Source organism: Thamnophis sirtalis, unplaced genomic scaffold (genome assembly GCF_051295495.1).
Source record: "Thamnophis sirtalis isolate CommonGarterSnake01/CBP01778 unplaced genomic scaffold, rThaSir2_p1.2 scaffold_1, whole genome shotgun sequence".
Taxonomy (NCBI): domain Eukaryota; kingdom Metazoa; phylum Chordata; class Lepidosauria; order Squamata; family Natricidae; genus Thamnophis; species Thamnophis sirtalis.
Genome location: NW_028261381.1, coordinates 13,869,346 through 13,888,364, shown reverse-complemented (window position 1 = coordinate 13,888,364; position 19,019 = coordinate 13,869,346). Strand labels below are relative to the sequence as shown.

The following is a 19,019-nucleotide window of genomic DNA, read 5'->3' as shown; positions in this document are numbered from 1 at the left end:
TCATGGCTGTGGCTGTGTTGCAATATTTTCCGGGAGGCCTTATTTTCAGGGGAGGGCTTATTTTAGCGTATGTGCTCAAAAGCCCGATTGGGCTTATTATCCGGGGAGGTTTTATTTTCAAGGAAACTGGGTAATTGTATTCTAGTATATTCATGTCACCTCTCCCTCACTGGAGGTACTGTTTATGAATCGGTTTTCCCTAATTAGCTGCCTTCCAAATAGCTTGGCTTAATTAAAACTCACATCTACAAAGCTGTGATCTAAGAAATCTGCAGGCCACTGGGTTTGGCCAGGTTGATTGGGTTGAATTAATTAAACTGCCATCCAAGTATTGGAGACTGTTAGATTCCTCCCCCCCCCCCCGCCCCAGGCCAATTTGCCTGTCAGAGATGAAGTAGAAATAGCTTTATTTAGGACTGATGAATATAGATTATGCATGATTGAAAGATCACTAGTCATGCATCCTTCCAGAAGCATTGTTAAATACATAGACACAATATGATGTGTAAAAAGATTTGCTTATTAAAGTAATGTGGCTTCTTTTTCAAAACAGATATTACGTAATTGGCATTGAGCTTGAAGCTTTTTATATGCTTTTTAAAAGTCAGTGGTGGGGAGCGATCAATGAAGTGATAAGCACCCTTAAACCAAAAAGGCTTCCATTAAGTGACACGCAAGCAATGGAACAATTCAAGAAAAGATTTGGCTATAGGAAAGCTATTAAATGTAAGGTATGTTTTAAGGATCTGAATATCCTAGAGAACAAGTCTGTGAAAACTTGCATTTATATTCTTATTACTGTGACAATTACCTTAAAACAAATGTATTAATCACCAAAACAAACTAATCTTTATTACTGTTCTTCAAACCCAGTTTCTGTCCCCTTTCTGCTAAAGTTTTTCTTTTCTGTTCCTTGACTTTGTATTTAACCCCCATAATAGAACAGGGCTTCTACACTTCATCAGCTGTGTAATAGCAATAATAATAATCAAAGGGTTCATAATTTTGGTGCATAATTTTCAAAAGCCCAATGCAATTTTGTAAATGACCTTCTGATTGTTGGGTTATTCGTGCTACTTCATTTATATGTTGCAATTTTCAAATGAGTGGGCATCCTGGTTTCTTATTGTTTCATTTTCCAGCAATGTATGCACTGGAGGGCAAACTAAATTAAATTAAATTAATGTGGTCTTGGAAATTAAACTCCCATTTAAAAAAAAAACCTAATTAGCTTCATTTGGGAATTAAGGCAGATAATTAATAGATGTGCACATATGCTGGAGAAGTATTCAAATCTGCCTTTCTGTGGTGTAATGGCATCTTCCAGTAAAGATAGTTGAAAAGAAAATATTTTTTTCTTGAGGACTGGAGGGAGCAGTGTGCGAGATCTGTAGGAGAATTTCTTTCTACATTTATCACAATTCCCTTCCTTATCACTCCCTCCAGCTGCCGTATCACTTTTAGAATGTAAATAATTTCATCAGTTGATAACACATTCCATGAATCCAATTTCAGATCTTGTAAATTTGTTTCCAGCTAGCTACACTGAACTTTTTTTTTTTTTTGCTGAGACCCTGGCTCAACATTTTTTAAATAAAGGTCAAAATTCATATTTTTAGTACAATTCAGCATCACAATTAGATCTTTTTACTTTATATTGCTTTTAAAAATAATAACAGAAAAGAAAAGGGAAGAAACAAAATACAGGCACGATTATACTACAAACACATTCTCAATAGTAACATATAAAATGCGCTTTAAAAGTGAAAAAAAACCACAACAGGAAAAAAAAGGAACAAAGCATATTATTTTATAATGGTTGAATTGAATTGAATTGAATTTATTACATTTGTATGCTGCCCTTTTCCCCAAAGGGGATTCAGGGCGGCTCACAACCCAAGTCAAGGAGAGGGGGTACAAATAAGGAATAAAAAGACAAACAAAAACAATACCATAGTTTAAAAGCACACAACAACCATACCATTCGAGGAAGGGACAAGACTCATTAGCCCCAGGCCTGTCGGAAGAGCCAGGTTTTAAGGGCTTTGCGGAAGGCCTGGAGGGTGGTGAGGGTTCGAATCTCCACGGGGAGCTCGTTCCAAAGGGCCGGAGCTGCTTGATTGAGTTGGTTGAATGAGTTGGTTGAATAGTCAGCCAGATGTTTAGAGTGGGTACGTTTTTTAAAATCCATCTAGTTCTTCTCAAGGACCTGAAATAGGCAACTGGTGTTAAAGGTATCATGGCATGAATAGGTAAGCTACTCCAAGTAAAGTTGCCTTTTGCAATTGACAGATGGTGATTTTGTCCATTCCAGTACTGTTCAAGTGGTGTTCCAGTTGTTTTAGGATTGCATCCAAGGCACCTATTAATGTTGATGCTACCTTTCTTTCCTTTTGCCACAGTCATTCGACTTCTATTTGCAGATCTTTATATTTGGTTATTTTCTCCAGTTTTTTCCCCCCTCTTCTGCTGTCTTAACATACTTATTATCACAATTATCTTAAAATTACTATTCCCCCCCCCCAAGCCAAGGCTATAGCATCATATGCAACTACCTGAAACCAAGAAGGAATCATAACTGGAAAGGTAATAATATGAGTGACCTTCACTGTTTCCCTTTCTGTGGTTTTAGAGCCTGTCTTTTGGCATGAAATCTGCTGCTGATAGAGGACTGGCTGCCATCTTCCTTACCTTCTGCCGTAGGACCTCCATCAACAGTCTTGCTATTACAGATGATTATGGTTATGCATACATCCATCATGCCGCTATTTACAACCGTGTGGCAATTATAGCTCAGGTGGTTAAATTACATCTAACTATTAATCAAAGGCGTTCTATTCCAGTGAGCCAAGGTAAGAAAGATAAGATAGTGCAAACAAGTTGTGAGTATCAGATTTCTACTCTTTCCCATTTATATGAAACACTAAAAGTCTGAATTTGGAAACCATATAAAACAAACTAGAAATGAATAGAATGGAATGGAATAGAATAGAATAGAATAGAATAGAATAGAATAGAATAGTTGGAAGGGACCTTGGAGTCCTTCTAGTGCAATCTCCTGCTCAGGAAGGAATCCCTATACCATTTCAGACAAATCGTTGTCCAGTCTCTTCTTAAAACCTTCCAGTGTTGGAGCATTTACAACTTCTGAAGGCAAGTTGTTCCACTAATTAATTGTTCTGGCTGTCAGGAAATTTCTTCTTAGTTCTAGAGTTGCCTTTCTCCTTTATTAATTTCCATTCTGCAAAGTATTCATTCCTCAGGATGTCATTCGTTTTATTTTCCAAAATGTATGAGATCCTGTTTTGCTCCTTCCATAGGTTTCATAACTTATCAATGTGGGATTCAAGCTCAATATCTGCTCTCAACATTTGTTCTTAACATTCTGTCATCTAATGTTGTTTTTCAATTTTTATCCTAATTAAGCACCCCAAGGTTTGTCAGGATTTGATGAACATAGTTTGTTGAGTAAACTCATTTAAGTTAAGGACTAAACCAAAGTCAAAGCACATTATGGCCTAGCTGAATATATGAACTGAGCCTTTGTAAACTTTTCTTTAAAAAAACAAATTAAATTAAAACTGCAAGGCATACACAATAGTCATTTAATCCTCACCTATTAAATCACCCTAAGATTGTCACTCCACCATCTTTAGCTAGTAATGAGTAGGCAATGCTTAGAGTTTATCTTTGTATCTGTGCCAAATCTGTTATTAATTCATTATTTATTAATTGTCATATTGTAAGAGTTTTAAGACAAATGATCATATAAAAATGAAGTAGCAATAAGCATATCAACATAATTTGGATTGCTTTTTTTCCCCCCAGGAAAACGTTTCCAAAAACCCGATATAAAAAGTGGTATGTTATAAATCTATTATCCTCTTTTTATATTCTATAATCAATACTATTTAGCAGTAGTCAGACAAAGATCTTCCAATAGGTGGAAGCATTGTGGGAAAACATTCATAAATGCAAATTTGATGTTATGTGAAAAATCATTTCAAAAATCAATTTTGCTCAATAACCAGCTGGAGGGGCAAACTAATTTAAAGTGAAACTTACAGCATTTTGTGAAAGCTCTGAAAACTCTGAATAATTGAGATTATTTTCTTTGTATGTAATATTAAATCAAAATGACATTGTAGCTAAGTGTGATATGTCAATGTAGCTTTTATCATATTACAGCTACAGTAGTGGATGGATGGATGGATGGATGGATGGATGGATGGATGGATGGATGGATGGATGGATGGATGGATAGATAGATAGATAGATAGATAGATAGATAGATAGATAGATAGATAGATAGATAGACAGACAGACAGACAGACCGACCTTGACTTATGACCGCAATTGAGCCCCAAATGTCTGTTGCTAAGCAAGACAGTTGCTAAATTGCTCCATTTTACAACCTTCCTTGTCACAGTTGTTAAGTGAATCACTGCTGTTGTTAAGTTAGTAACGTGGTTGTTGAATGAATCAGGCTTCCACGTTGATTTTGCTTGTCAGAAGGTCGCTCACACAACTCTGGGACACTGCAGCTGTCTTATGAGCCAGCTACCAATTTTGATTACATGAATTTTGATTACATGAACATGGGGATGGTGCAATATGTGAAAATTGGTCATGTCACTTTGTTCAGGGCCATTATAAATTTGAATGGTCACTAAAAGAACGATTGTAAGTCAAGGACTACCTGTACAAATTATAACAGTGACCTGAAAATGAATCTTTTTTATTTTCAGCTCCACCTGCCTTCATAGAAAAGGATATCATGATTGGAGAAAAAAGTTGTGAGTTGTGAATAAATGCAAGATTAACATTGTACCTATTAAGGATATTTGCAGACACATTTTTCTTACAATTTCCTTATTCAAACACTGACTTTTTTTTTTTAACAGAAGATACTGGTAATCATTTCCCATTTGCAATTTTCCTTTGTACTCTTGCAGTTTCTTCCATTGTGTGGAAGTGTATGTTAAGAGGAGAATTGTGGAATAGCAGGATAATGCTTTTTCTTAAATAGCAGTACAGAATGTACCGTTGGATATGACATATTGGTAATGATTCCCACGCTTCTGTCCTGTATAAACACTGTTAGGTAAGCTCCCCGTTGGGAGAGCGAGTACGTTCAGCGAAGTGTTGTGAGAGTTGTGTTGGAGAACACACAAACCAGCATACAGAGTCACTGCAGTTTAAATAGGCTTTTACTTTCGTGGAAATAGAGGTATCAGAGTCCATCAAACAGTCCAAGTCATACACGGATAAGTCAGTCAGTCATCAATGTCTTTCAGTTAAGGAATAATCCAAATAACATAGTCCAGTATCATGTAATCAGTTCGGTACACAAATTTTGCTAACAATTGCAAAACTTACAATAGCTCATGGCGCTCAGATCAGATCAGCCCAGCATCTAACAAAACAGAGAGCTAACAGTCATTCTGGCTCCCTCTTTCCTCCGATTGAGGAAAACAGCAACCAATCACATTTTACAGTATGATTTAAAGAAACAGGTATAGCATTGTTACATGATTTATATATTGCCAAACCAACCGTTAGAATTATATTCCTAACACACACTGAGTGTTGTCTTCTCCAGGTCCATAATCTCCTTTTTTGAGATCCAACTTAAAATGAGATATGAGTTCTAAATTTAAAAAATAATAATCATACAATTAGAATATGATAATGAAGTAACTTAAGAGTTTTTTAATTGCATTAAAAATTATCTTAACTGGCACTCTGTGAAAGCTAAGTTAGTTGCACTACATCTGGCTTGGTATCAAATGCAAACAGCTATTTCTCTTGCTTTCACATTTGACTGCCCTTTTTATTCTATTTCAAGAAATCCTGAGTACAATCCTGTTCTGTCCCCTCCTTCACGGCTCTTTAACAAACGCAGGCAACTTAAAAGGAAGTCTTTCTTGGTCAGTTCTCAGTTCAAACTGGCTTCGAGCCCAGAAATAACATAAATACAAGTCTCCGACAAGAATTCAAAACAAAAACTCTTACAAGCACTGCACGTCTTCCACCGTCTCCACGAATCAGGTTTACATGAAACACCAAAGCACTTATCCAAGTGTAACAAGCATAAATCACGATTAATAATCAAGCAATGTTATACCAAACAAGGAACACACGAAGGAACGTTGACTCCAGCGACTAGGGCATGGCAGCATCCGTCCTTTTATCTCCAAACTTGCCTCCCACAAACCCCAGCTGCATACTGAATCTTGATCCCGAAAAACTCACAGCAGACATCTGCTGAGTCACAACAAATCCATTCAAATGAAGCATGTTGATCCTAATCTATTTATTTCAAAGAAAAGAATTTAATAACGTTATGTATTCTCAGCTGTCCCTTTGAAATTATATATAATTAAACATCCTTGACATTGATATTTTGCTTGTGCATATTAAGGTGCTAATCATCCATGCATTTTAACTATAAGATATCAAGCCCTGGGATACGTATGTTGTATGTAGGAATAAGATAAAATGGGAAAGGGAAGCCGTAGTACCAGAGCTGCAACAGCCTCTAGTGTCGCTTGAGATCTTCTGTTTATACAATACCCAAATGAAAATCATTAAATACGTTTCATGAATTCAAATTTACTCTTTTTAAATAAAATAGGTAGATGGAGGGACCAGAAAGGAGTCAACATGGAATGGGGAAAGGTTGAAAACAAATAAATACCACATGTCTTCTCACTCTGAAATCAAAATTTGTTTTCAACCTCCAGAGGTGGTATTCATTTACCTGCCGGTTTGCAAATGTGAGGCAAGCGCACGCTCTCTCTCTCTCGCTTCACTTGTATGTGCCACGTCTGCACATGAGCTCCGCCTTCCTCACATGCGCTTTGCCTAAGAAAGTGTCCTAAACGGGATGCCATAGAGCCGGGGAGATTTCCGCTACCAGTTCGGGCGAACCGGTCAGAACCGACAGAATACCACCTCTGTCTGTCTCCATTCCAAGTTGACTCCATTTTTGTTCTGGTCCCACCCTCTGCCTATTTTTTGGTGTGTCATCCCTAATTTGCCAGTGGAACCCTCAGCTAGAAAAGTCTGCCATAAAGTATTCTTACACTTTTAATCAGACTGTAAAAACACATCCGTTCTAGATTTTCAAATATATATCATTTATATTTGGCCCGCCATTTGCAGAAACGTTATTTTTGGTTCTGTTTTGAGTTATTAAATGCTGGAATGCGGTTCGTTTTAGGCTTATCTGTCTGTGTTGCTTTTCTGACATCCAGAGCTGCAGCAACGAACAGCGCACAGATACATAGCTAGCATGTAACCATTCTACTCGATAGAGCTTTTGCTTTCCTTCCTCAAGGCCAGTGGTCACTCTTGCCTCTTGTTGTCTATCAGGTTGGGGACCCACAGCTTTACATCTAGCAGCCCAGTGCGGTTCCCTTGAAGCGCTTCATTTCCTTCTGGCTTTAAGAGCAGATTACCAAATACCCGATGACCGAGGATGGTTGCCAATCCATTTTGCTGCCTATTATGACAACGTGTCCTGTATCACAGTCCTCTACCGAAAAGACGCACAGCTGATAGAGGCGGAAACTCAATCTCTGTGAGTAAGCAGGGGGGGGGGGTCCAGGAAGAACGTTGGAAGTGGGAGGTCTAGACCAGAGACAGGTTGCTTGGTGGGTTTAGGAAGCTGGTAGAGTTGAGAATGAGGGAGGTGGTTGGGTTTAAGTTTGAGTTTGAGTTTTAATAGATTTGTATGCCGCCCAATCTCGAATATTTAATCTCGCTTGCCTACAGCCACCTGATATACTACGTACTTTTGATTTGGTGGCTTAGGACATTTCCTCAGGTCATAAGAAGGGAGAGGAGCAAACCATCGCTTCCTCCATTGTTCCCATATTATTATTATTATTATTATTATTATTATTATTACATACTATAACTGCGCAATTTTAAATAGAATGCTGAGTGTATGGGAGCTGGCTGGAATTGAATGAATGGCCCACTTTTAGTAATTGTTACCCTTGTATTTTATATGTTTTAAATTTTTACGTGGGAATTGTTAGAGTGGATAAATGAGTATGTTTGACTCGGAGGACCTGCTGGGGAAGGCGGGAGGAACCGGGGTGGTTGGGGGGACCATGGACATGGGAGTGGGTCGGAGCATAGCGGTCGTGACAGGGAGAGGCAGATACGGCGGGGACCTTAGGGCTGGCCATTACCGGGGAAGGAGGGTTCGCTACATTGCAGAGATCCCTCCTTCCGGCCCTAGGAGTCCCACTCCAAGACCAGATGGCGCGAGTAGTCAGGACCCTGGTCTCAGGCTGTTGTCGCTAAATGCCAGGTCTGTTGTTCACAAAGCTCCCCTCGTCCGGGACTTAATTGTTGACGAGAGGGCAGACCTGGCATGTATTACTGAAACCTGGCTGGGCACAGAAGGAGGAGTCCCCCTTGTAGAGATGTGCCCAGAGGGATTTCAGGTGCTTCATCAGCCGAGAGCCCAGGGAAGGGGTGGCGGTGTGGCTATTGTAATCCGGGAGTCTCTGTTACCTCGTAGGGTCCCTGCTCCGGAGCTTGTCGGGTGTGAGTCTCTGCTGATAAAGTTGGACCTCAAGGGTCAAGTGGGTTTGCTGCTAACGTACCTGCCTCCCAACTGCGTTGCAGCATCCCTCCCCTCGCTCCTCGAGTCAGTAGCCGAGCTGGCAGTTGAGTTCCCCAGGCTTATAGTTCTGGGGGATTTCAACTTGCCATCGCTCGGTGAACGCTCTGATGGGGCGCAGGAGTTCATGGCCTCCATGACGGCCATGGGCTTGACCCAAGTAATTCGGGGCCCAACCCATGCAGCGGGTCACATGCTCGACCTCGTATTCCTCTCGGAGCAGTGGATGTGTGATCTTGGTCTGAGGGGTAATGAGATCATACCCCTGTCGTGGTCAGACCATTGCCTACTGAGGCTTGACTTCCGGAGGCCAAACCCCCACCGTAGGGAGGAGGAACCGACCAGGTGGTTCCGCCCCAGGCGACTTATGGACCCTTTGAGGTTCCAGACGGAGCTTGGGGTTATTCCTGATACCCTCGCCCACAGTTCGGCGGAGACTCTGGCTGCCGCCTGGTACTCGGCGGCGTCGGAGTCTCTCGACCGGATTGCGCCACTACGGCCCCTCCGGGTCAGTGGATCCCGGAGAGCTCCCTGGTTTACCGAGGAACTCCGGGAGAAGAAACGCCGGAGGAGATGCCTAGAGCACCAGTGGAGGTCCGATAGGTCCGAGGTAAACCGAGCACTCTTAACTACCTGCACCAAGGACTATGTCCGAGCATTAAGAACTGCAAAAAGATCATATATTTCTTCCTTGGTTGCGTCCGCCGAGTCACGCCCAGCCGCCCTGTTCAGGATAACCCGCTCCCTCCTTAATAGGAGGGATGCGGGAGACCCCTTGCAGGGTAGGGCTGAGGATTATGCTCAATTCTTGGCGGACAAAGTAGCTCGGTTGCGATCGGACTTGGACTCCACCGCAGTAGATCCAGCTGAGACACAGGAGGATCATTTGCCACATCAGTTCTGGGTTGAGTTCCAGGAAGTTGCCTCTGGGGATGTGGACAAGGCCATCCGAGCTGTAAGTGCCTCCACTTGTATTCTGGACCCGTGTCCCTCCTGGCTGGTGGCTAACAGCAGGGAGGTGACACATGGCTGGATCCAGGCGGTTGTCACCGCCTCTCTTCGGGAGGGGCACTTCCCCGCCGTACTCAAAACGGCGGTGGTGAGACCCCTCCTAAAGAAACCATCGTTAGATCCAGCCATCTTAAACAACTTTCGTCCTGTCTCCAACCTTCCCTTTATCGGGAAGGTTGTTGAGAAAGTGGTGGCCTTTCAGCTTCGACGGGCCTTGGAGGAAGCTAGCTATCTTGACCCCTTCCAGTCCGGCTTCAGACCTGGTTACAGCACAGAAACCGCTTTGGTCGCATTGACCGATGATCTCTGGAGGGCCAGAGATGGAGGCTATGCGTCCATCCTGGTTCTCCTTGACCTCTCAGCGGCTTTCGATACCATCGACCATGGTATCCTTCTGCGACGACTGCGGGAGGTGGGAGTGGGAGGCACTGTTTTGCGGTGGTTCTCCTCTTACCTCTCGGACAGGTCGCAGTCGGTGTTAGTGGGGGGGCAGAGATCGTCCCTGAGGCCCCTAACATGTGGAGTACCTCAGGGTTCGGTCCTATCCCCCCTACTATTTAACATATACATGAAACCGCTGGGCGAGATCATTCGGAGGCACGGGATAAAATACCATCAATATGCGGACGATACACAATTGTATCTGTCCGCCCCGTGCCAACTCAATGAAGCGGTGGACGTGATGAACCGGGGTCTGGAGGCCGTTAAGGACTGGATGAGTGCTAACAAACTGGTGCTCAACCCGGATAAGACCGAGTGGCTGTTGTGTTTCCCCCCCAATAATTTGGCTAATACACCAACGCTTAGGCTGGGGGGTCAAATTTTATACCCCTCAGATAGGGTCCGCAACTTAGGAGTCCTCCTGGATCCACAGCTGACTTTTGACCACCAGCTGTCAGCTGTGACCAGGGGGGCATTTGCCCAGGTTCGCCTGGTCCGCCAGTTGCGGCCCTACCTAGATCGGGGGGCCCTCACAACAGTCACTCGAGCCCTTGTGATCTCTAGACTGGAATACTGCAATGGGCTCTACATGGGGTTGCCCCTGAAGTGCATCCGGCGACTACAGCTAGTCCAAAATGCAGCCGCGCGAGTGATAGTGGGCGCACCTCGGTTCGCCCACGTTACACCTGTCCTCCGCGAGCTGCACTGGCTGCCTGTTGGTCTCCGGGTGCGCTTCAGGATAATGATGACCATCTTTAAAGCACTCCATGGTAGTGGATCTAGGTACTTGAGAGACCGCCTTCTGCCGATTACCTCCCTAAATCGACCAATCAGATCGCACAGACTGGGCCTCCTCCGAATTCCATCTGCCAGTCAATGTCGACTGGCGACCACACGGAGGAGAGCCTTTTCTGTTGCTGCCCCGACCCTATGGAACGAGCTCCCCATGGAGATCCGCACCCTCACCACGACCCAGACCTTCCGCGCAGCCCTCAAGATCTGGCTCTCCCAGCAGGCCTGGGGATAGGCTTCCAATTACCCGCCCGAGTGTTTGATTGCTGAATGAAAGCTGTGTTTTATTATTTTTCTTTTGTTCACAAAGTGTTTGTTTTGACCTTGCACTTCCCCTCCCCTGTGGTTGTAAGCCGCCCTGAGTCCCCTCAGGGAAAAGGGCGGCATATAAATCCCAATAAACCTAAACCTAAACCTAAACCCAATCCCGCAGGACTCCGGGCGGCTTACATAAAAACAGTTCAAAAACAAAATACTAAGAAAGTTAAAATACAAAACAACGGATTAAAAAAAGGACACAACATACACTCTATGTTAATGGGGCTGAAGCTCAGTCAGAGATCAGCAGCCCCTGGCCTGCAGGAACAGCCAGGTCTTAACAGACTTTTGGAAGGCCGAGACAGTAGGGAGGGTCTGGATCTCAGGGGGTAGATCGTTCCAAAGGGCCGGGGCAGCTACACAGAAGGCTCTCCCCCGAGGAGCCACCAAACAACATTGTGTAGTCGACGGCACCCGGAGAAGGCCCACCCTGTGCGATCTTATTGGGCACTGGGAGGTATGTTGCAGGAGGCGGTCACGGAGATATCCAGGTCCTAGGCCCTGTAGGGCTTTAAAGCCAGCACCTTGAAGCGTGTTCGGAGACCAATAGGGAGCCAGCGCAGCTCACGGAGGATAGGTGTAACATGGGTGTATCTAGGTACACCCAGTATCGCTCGCGCGGCTGCATTCTGGACCAATTGTAGTCTCCAAACACTTTTCAAGGGCAGCCCCATGTACAGCGTGTTACAGTAGTCGAGTCTTGAGGTGACAAGGGCATGAGTGAGCATTTGGAGTGCCTCCCGGTCCAGATAGGGCCGCAACTGGTACACCAGGTGAACCTGGGCAAAAAAAAACCTGGTCACAGTTGGAATGATTGGGTTGGTTTTGAACTGCTGTGACCAGAGTGAGAAGACCTGGGGTATTTACTTATTTGGTTGTTTGTTTATTCAATTTCTATAGATATCCAACTCAATGAAGTGACTCTGGGCAGCTACTATATACAGTAATTGGATGTGGTTGTCAGCTGTTAGCTGCATTCAGGGGTGGGTCCGGCTTTTGCTACTGCCGGTTCGCCCAGGGACGCACTTCGGGCACGCACAGGAGTTTAAAAAATGCTTCTGCGCATGCTCAGAAGCAAAAAACAAGATGGCGGCGCCTATGAGCTGCCAGTAGAACCAGTTCGGGGGCGTGGCAGGCTGAGTTACTGCCTACTCGGCCGAATCAATCTGAACCAGTAGGAACTCACCTCTGCCTGCATTGCATTGGCTCTGGAGTAGAGCTTCAGTGGAAAGGCAGCCTGAACAGAGGCTTGGGGAGAGGGTGGAAGCAAGAATTTTGGCAACTGGTCCTCAAACATGGAACAACAATTGAAGGCATGATACTAAGGAATCTGGGCAGATAGAGTGAGGCCAGTCAATGAATACATACGCTTATACAAGTAGTGCTTGATTTACAGCAGTTCATTTAGTCATCATTCGAAGTTACAAAGGCACTGACTTATGACCGTTTTCACACTTATGACAGTTACAGCATCCCCATGGCCACTTGATCAAAATTCAGGCGCTGGGCAACTGGTTCATAATTATGAGAGTTGCAGTGTCCCACCGAATGTGATCACCTTTTGCGACCTTCTGACAAACAAAGTCAACGGGGAAGCAAAATTCACTTAACAACTGTGTTACTAACTTAACAATTGTAGTGATTCACTTAATAACAGTGGCGAGAAAGGTTGTAAAGTGGGGCAAAATCCACTTAACTACTGTCTCACTTAACAACAGAAATTTTGGGCTCAATTGCGGTCATAAATCAAGGATTATCTGTATATGCACAGATCTTCAAATAAGGTCGCTCCTGAGTCAAAATTCCCATCCCTTCTTGTGTGCAAATTTTATCTAGCTCGACACCTTGCTGTAATAATAAATTGTAGGAAGATCAGCTGAGGGGAATGTAATATTATTAGAACAGAAATAGAAATAGAACTTCTTTTTTTAGAAAAAGGACATGAAATTCTGCTAGCCTCCTTACAGAAATTTTTCTAAGGAGGATAAAAACCGTAACTCTTGACAAAGATCAGGGGTGTCAAACTCAATATCATTGGGGGCCACATCAGGGTTGTATTTGACCAAGGGAGGGCTGGGTTAGGTGTGGCCAGGGCTGATGTGGACAGCTTGACATTACTCAGGTTGGGGTAACTGTGGTGGCCTGAGCGCTCTGCTGCGATGGCCTCCTGCAATTCTCTGCAAGTAAAACGGAGCTCGGGAGCTCCGTTTCTGCTGGCAGAAGCACTGCGGGCTGGTCCTTTGCTTTTTCCAGGGTGGGCTGGCAGGCCAGATCTAAGTACTCCATTGGACAGATCCAGCCAGCGGGCCTTGAGTTTGACACCTCTGACTAGGATGATACTTGCCTTTGAGTCTTGGTATAGTTCACCTGAAAAGTGAGTCTCATCTGATAGTCTGGGAGTCCTCATTTAGCTCATACTTATCAATATACTAATGTGCCATGTAAATTTAATTTGTTTACTTGGACTTCCTTTGAGGGTTTTTTAGATAGGTGAAGTACAAGTAGTTCCCCGCTTAATGACTGTAATGGAGCTTGCCTGTGACAGTCCTAAGTCATGATGGTCATGATGGCCGCGCGAGCGATCGTGGGTGCACCTCGGTTCACCCACGTAACACCTATCCTCCGCGAGCTGCACTGGCTGCCTATTGGTCTCCGGATACGCTTCAAGGCGCTAGTCGTCACTTATAAAGCCCTTCATGGTATTGGACCTAGGTACTTGAGAGACCGCCTGCTGCCAATTACCTCCTCTAGACCGATTAGATCCCACAGATTAGGCCTCCTCCGAATTCCATCCGCCGGCCAGTGTCGACTGGCGACTACCCGGAGGAGAGCCTTCTCTGTGGCCGCTCCGACCCTCTGGAACAAACTCCCCATGGAGATTTGAACCCTCACCACCCTCCAGACCTTCCGCAAAGCCCTTAAAACCTGGCTATTCCGACAGGCCTGGGGCTAAAAAAAGCTTCTACCCCCGTCTCGAATGGTATGACTGTTGTGTGTTTTAAATTATGTATTGTTGCGTGTCGTTTTAATTTTTGTCTGTATCCCCCTCCCTTGGTTGAGTTGTGAGCCGCCCTGAGTCCCCTTCGGGGGAAAAGGGCAGCATATAAATAAAATAAACATTCAAACATTCAACAAACATAAAAGCGAGTGACCACATGACCAGACCTGTTTTTACAACCTTTTTTTTTGCTGCGGTTGTAAAGTGACTATGGTTGTGAAGTGGAGCCCTTGTTCACTAGGGAACATATTTGTAAACAATCATTTTCAAACAAAAATGTGGTAGAATGCAGTCACATGACTGGATGACACTGCAAATGGTCGTAAATGCAGGCCAGTTTCCTTCTGCCCAACACGTGGTCTCGTGACCAGGGGTGGCAGCCATTGGAGCTTTGGAACTGGACCATAAATACCTTTGGGGGGGAGCCCGTCGTAAATTTGAATGATTGCTAAGCGACTCGTCCTATGTCAAGAAATACCTGTACATGAATTAAAATCCAGTGTATTCCTTTTGATTTGGGTCAGGTTTTTTTTTTTCATATCACAGTATTTTGTTCTTTTTTCTATATATAGATATCATTCCACGCCACTTTTGCTTGCAGCTGTATCTGGAGCACTAGATAGTATCAAGTATTTGTTTTCTCTTAAAGCCGACTGGCTAAAAAAAGACGGTGAAGGAAATAACATAATACATTTGGCTGCACTAAACTTCCACACAGAAGTTTTGAAGCATCTAATTGAGTTAAATAACCCTGCTCTCCCAGTTTGGAAAACTCTTGTTGGTAAGTACCCTATATAGTAATTCTGATTAAATCACTGAAAAGTTTCAGGGTGAGATTAAAAAGATAAAGATTTTCCATGCCCCGTTGTGTTGCACTCTAGAAGATGGTGCTCATCTGTGTTTCTTAGCCAAGGCAGCCAGCATTGTCTGAAGACACTTCCATGATTATATGCCCAGCATGACTATAAGACGAGATGCACGAAACACTGTTACTGTCAGCGTTCCAAGTATCATGTAGAATTAAATCAGAATCAAAGGCAAAACGATCCTTAAAGTTCCAATTTAATAAAGCAGACATCTTAGCACATCTGTATTAATCCCAATACTGGAAATGACATCAGAATTCAGATTTGTTTATAATCCAGCCCAGAGTTAGAAAATCTCTGCAATAAGAGAACCGCAGGCCTTGTATTCACCATTAACTTTCCTATTAGACTATAAAGAAAAACACTGTTGTAATCCAGAATTAAGGCAAATGCATGGGGGTTGACCATGTTTTAGTGCAACTGTTAAATGTTAACAAATTATTGTTAAAAATCTTAACAGGCATGCTGAATTGTGAAGCCTATATTAGGAAACTAATGGCAATACAGTGTTTAGAAGTACTTTGTCTTGCCAAAGATCATTACTGGGACTGTATATTGCAGGCAGGTAAGATATCATGTGCATCATTTGTTACTTTTTCTGTTCAAAGTTATTTTAATAATAATGAACATAGTGAAAAAGATCAAGCCTGCTTCTCAACAGTTCCCAACCCCTGGGCCATGGTCAATCACTGGTTCCTCAGCCCACCAGGCACCAAGCTGTGCAAGCAAGCAAAGCCCGATCTGTGCAGCACGTGAAACCATGCCCCTCTGGCCTGCAGAAAAACGGCCCTCTGCATTGAACCAGTTCCTGGCGCCCCAAAGGTTGGGCGTTGTTCTGGTACACTATTTATCTGTAGCCTAACAGTTTGGCTTCCTGAGATGGCTGGCATGACATTGGGTTACCTAAAATTCATGTCCTAAGGCATGTTAATGTCCATGCGCAAATTCCCTACTAGGAAATGGTTCAGGATTTAATTTTCTCCATTATGACCAAGGATCCAAAACAGGGCCTATTAGATTGGGTGTTTTCTTTGAATACTAGCAGTGATGTAGAAGAGTGACCCTTTTATCATCTTCCTAGAAAAAATTAATTCCTAGCAGTGGTGGATTCCGGATCCCGTTGCAACCGGTATGGTTACAATGGAGCCTGGCGTCCTCCACATAAATGCATGCAGCGCGCGTGCAGCACGAAGCATGCGCATGTGTCTTACCATCCAGCAACACCTCTGCAATGCTCCGTGATGCTCTAGCTGCTTGGCAGAGCATCGCGCAGGCGCTGTACGTGCCGTGCGCAGAAGCACAAAAGAGTTTAAAGATGGGTAAGGAGTGTGGGCAGGTGGGTCCTCAAGAGCACTGTACCGGAACGGTACCCGGTGCTCCAGGCAGGCTCCGGTACACCCGTAACGGGGTGTACTGCCTGCAACCAACCACTGATTCTAGCATTGGCAGGGATGGACCGGGGGGGAGGGGGGCAAATGTCATTTAAAGTGACCCAGCTAAATTGCCTAAAAGACGTGTTTCTCAAAGCTTTCTGAAAAGATATTCTTCCTTTACCTGGGAAGTCACTTCAGTTGATAGTCTAGCCTCAAGCGTTTCATTTCTGAAGAAAAAAAGGGAAAGGTAATAATTTCATAGCAGCAAACACATCTGTGTAATATTGATTATCTGGATCCATTTCAATTGGGCTTTTTACAGATTAGGCCTCCTCCGAGTTCCATCAGCCAGTCAATGTCAACTGGCAACCACGCGGAGGAGAGCCTTCTCTGTGGCAGCTCCGACCCTATGGAACGAACGCCCCGTGGAGATTCGTACCCACACCACCCTCCAGACCTTCCGCATAGCCCTTAAAACCTGGCTGTCCCGACAGGCCTGGGGCTAAAGACCCTAACCCTCCCCGAATAGTATGAATGTTGTGCTTTTAACGATGTATTGTCTTATATGTAACTTGGTTTGTCCTCCCCTCCCCCTGAACTGTGAGCCGCCCTGAGTCCCCCCAGGGAAAAGGGCGGCATACAAATAAAGTATCTTATCTTATCTTATCTTATCTTATCTGAGACAGAGGCACTTAGATGAATTTATATTAGGGAAAAGTTTATACAAATATTAACAATATTTCTGGAAATAACTTACCAAAGGGCCTAACTGAAACAACTATCTGAAAAATTGTATATTTGCAAATTTTCAGAACAAAAATAGGCATTTCAAGAAATTGATATCAGTATATACAAATATTAATTCATTGAAATGGAGGGCTTGGATAAATAAAAAGAAAAGGGGAGAACAGAGAAAATATTGCTTATTGCTTTATTGTGTGCTTTCCCATGGCAAAAGCATAAAAGGCTTTTTATCTTCTTGGTTCAGCGGCAAGGAAGAAAATAGAAAGCAAAGTTTAAGGATTTGCCTATTCTATGAGGCTTACCTATCTGCATAAGTTTATATAATGGCTGTCCAAGCCATTTCGCGGTCTCACGCAGAACCAAATAGCATCCCACTAAAGTCAGGATTCCTAAAAAAAAATGTGCTGTAACATTCAGGCCCCCAGTTTTGCAGCCCATTGTCCATATATATATATTCATTCTGTAGTGGCAATCATTCCTCCTTCAGATTTCACTGTTTGTTTTATTAGTTTTGTATGCCGCCCACTCCCGAAGGACTCCGGGCAGCTTACAATAAAACAGGGAAGGGGATAAATAAGACGATACAACAATTTAAAATACAGCAACATTCACAACTGAAGTTTCCCCCACTGCTTTTCTCAGTTGTTCGGTTCTTAACCAAAGGAATTCACCTTCCTTCTCTGCTACAGTCCCCTAAAGAAGTCAGAACCTTGGAGAGATTCAAGGCATGTTTCATTGCTGTAACTGGTGTGTTGTTTTTGTTCTTGGTGGCAGGTACCATACCCTCATTAATCAGATTGTTGAAGAGCGAAGACATCAAATTGGAGTGCCTCACTCTGGGAGTGTTGAGTAACATCTCCACCCATGAGTCAATTGTCAGAGCCTTTGTAGAAGCTGGAGGCATCCCTGTGTTAATTAAGCTCTTGTCTGTGGAACAACCCGAATTGCTGTCTCGTTGTGCAGTGTTTTTATATGATATTGCCCAGCTGGATAATAATCAAGTCATCATCGCTGAACTGGTAAATCTAATGGGGGGGGGGGGGAATGTTCACTTTTGCAGTTACCCTTCTTTAAAAAATTAATTAGAATAATAATAAGATGGGTGTGTTTTTCCATGATAAGGAACACGCCTTTTATTATTTATGACATTATTCCTATTTGTTTGATGTTTAGAAGTATTATAAAGTAGAGGCCTGTCTGAGTGCATTTGGCCGTTTCTAAGTTCTGCTTTGACATTGCAGCCACAACTATGACTTCTGTTGTTGTTGACTTCATTTGACAAATCAGGAATATGCCTGTTGACTGTAACCTTTTCTTTCTATACTAGCCTCTGAACCAATGTTGAAATTCAATTTTTTTTATTAATGGTTCTGTGGGTGTGGCTTGGTGGGCATGGCAGGGGAAGGATACTGCAAAATCCCCATTCCCTCCCCACTCCATTCCAGGGGAAGGATACTACAAAATCCTCATTCCCTCCCCACTCCTGGGGAAAGGATACTGCAAAATCCCCATTCCCTTCCCACTCCTGGGGGAAGGATACTGCAAAATCCCCATTCTTTCCCCACTCCTGGGGGAAAGATATTGTAAAATCTCCATTCCCTCCCCACTCTGGGACCAGCCAGAGGTGGTATTTGCTGGTTCTCCAAATTGCTCAAAATTTCCGCTACGGGTTCTCCTGAACCTGCTGAATTTCACCCCTGCTCTGAACTGAATTTCTGCCCCAATGTTAATTATTGCTGAGATACAACTTGAACTAATTTTAATTGTAGTTAAGGTTACTCTTGATGATTGAGATTCTGCTTGACTTAGGATATGAAATTTTAAAATCAATTTTG

At 43.5% G+C, this 19,019-nt stretch overlaps 1 protein-coding gene across 1 annotated transcript in view; it reads left to right on the top strand.

Moving 5' to 3' along the window:
• The window catches only part of ANKAR (ankyrin and armadillo repeat containing), a 47,172-nt gene that overhangs the window by 8,937 nt on the left and 19,216 nt on the right, over window positions 1–19,019 (top strand). The window contains exons 5-12 of the mRNA XM_087705285.1: window positions 554–731; window positions 2,633–2,852; window positions 3,829–3,861; window positions 4,749–4,796; window positions 7,378–7,585; window positions 14,774–14,982; window positions 15,528–15,632; window positions 17,959–18,203. Of these exons, the coding sequence (XP_087561411.1) occupies window positions 554–731; window positions 2,633–2,852; window positions 3,829–3,861; window positions 4,749–4,796; window positions 7,378–7,585; window positions 14,774–14,982; window positions 15,528–15,632; window positions 17,959–18,203 (1,246 nt within the window). The remainder of the gene's footprint in view (window positions 1–553; window positions 732–2,632; window positions 2,853–3,828; window positions 3,862–4,748; window positions 4,797–7,377; window positions 7,586–14,773; window positions 14,983–15,527; window positions 15,633–17,958; window positions 18,204–19,019) is intronic.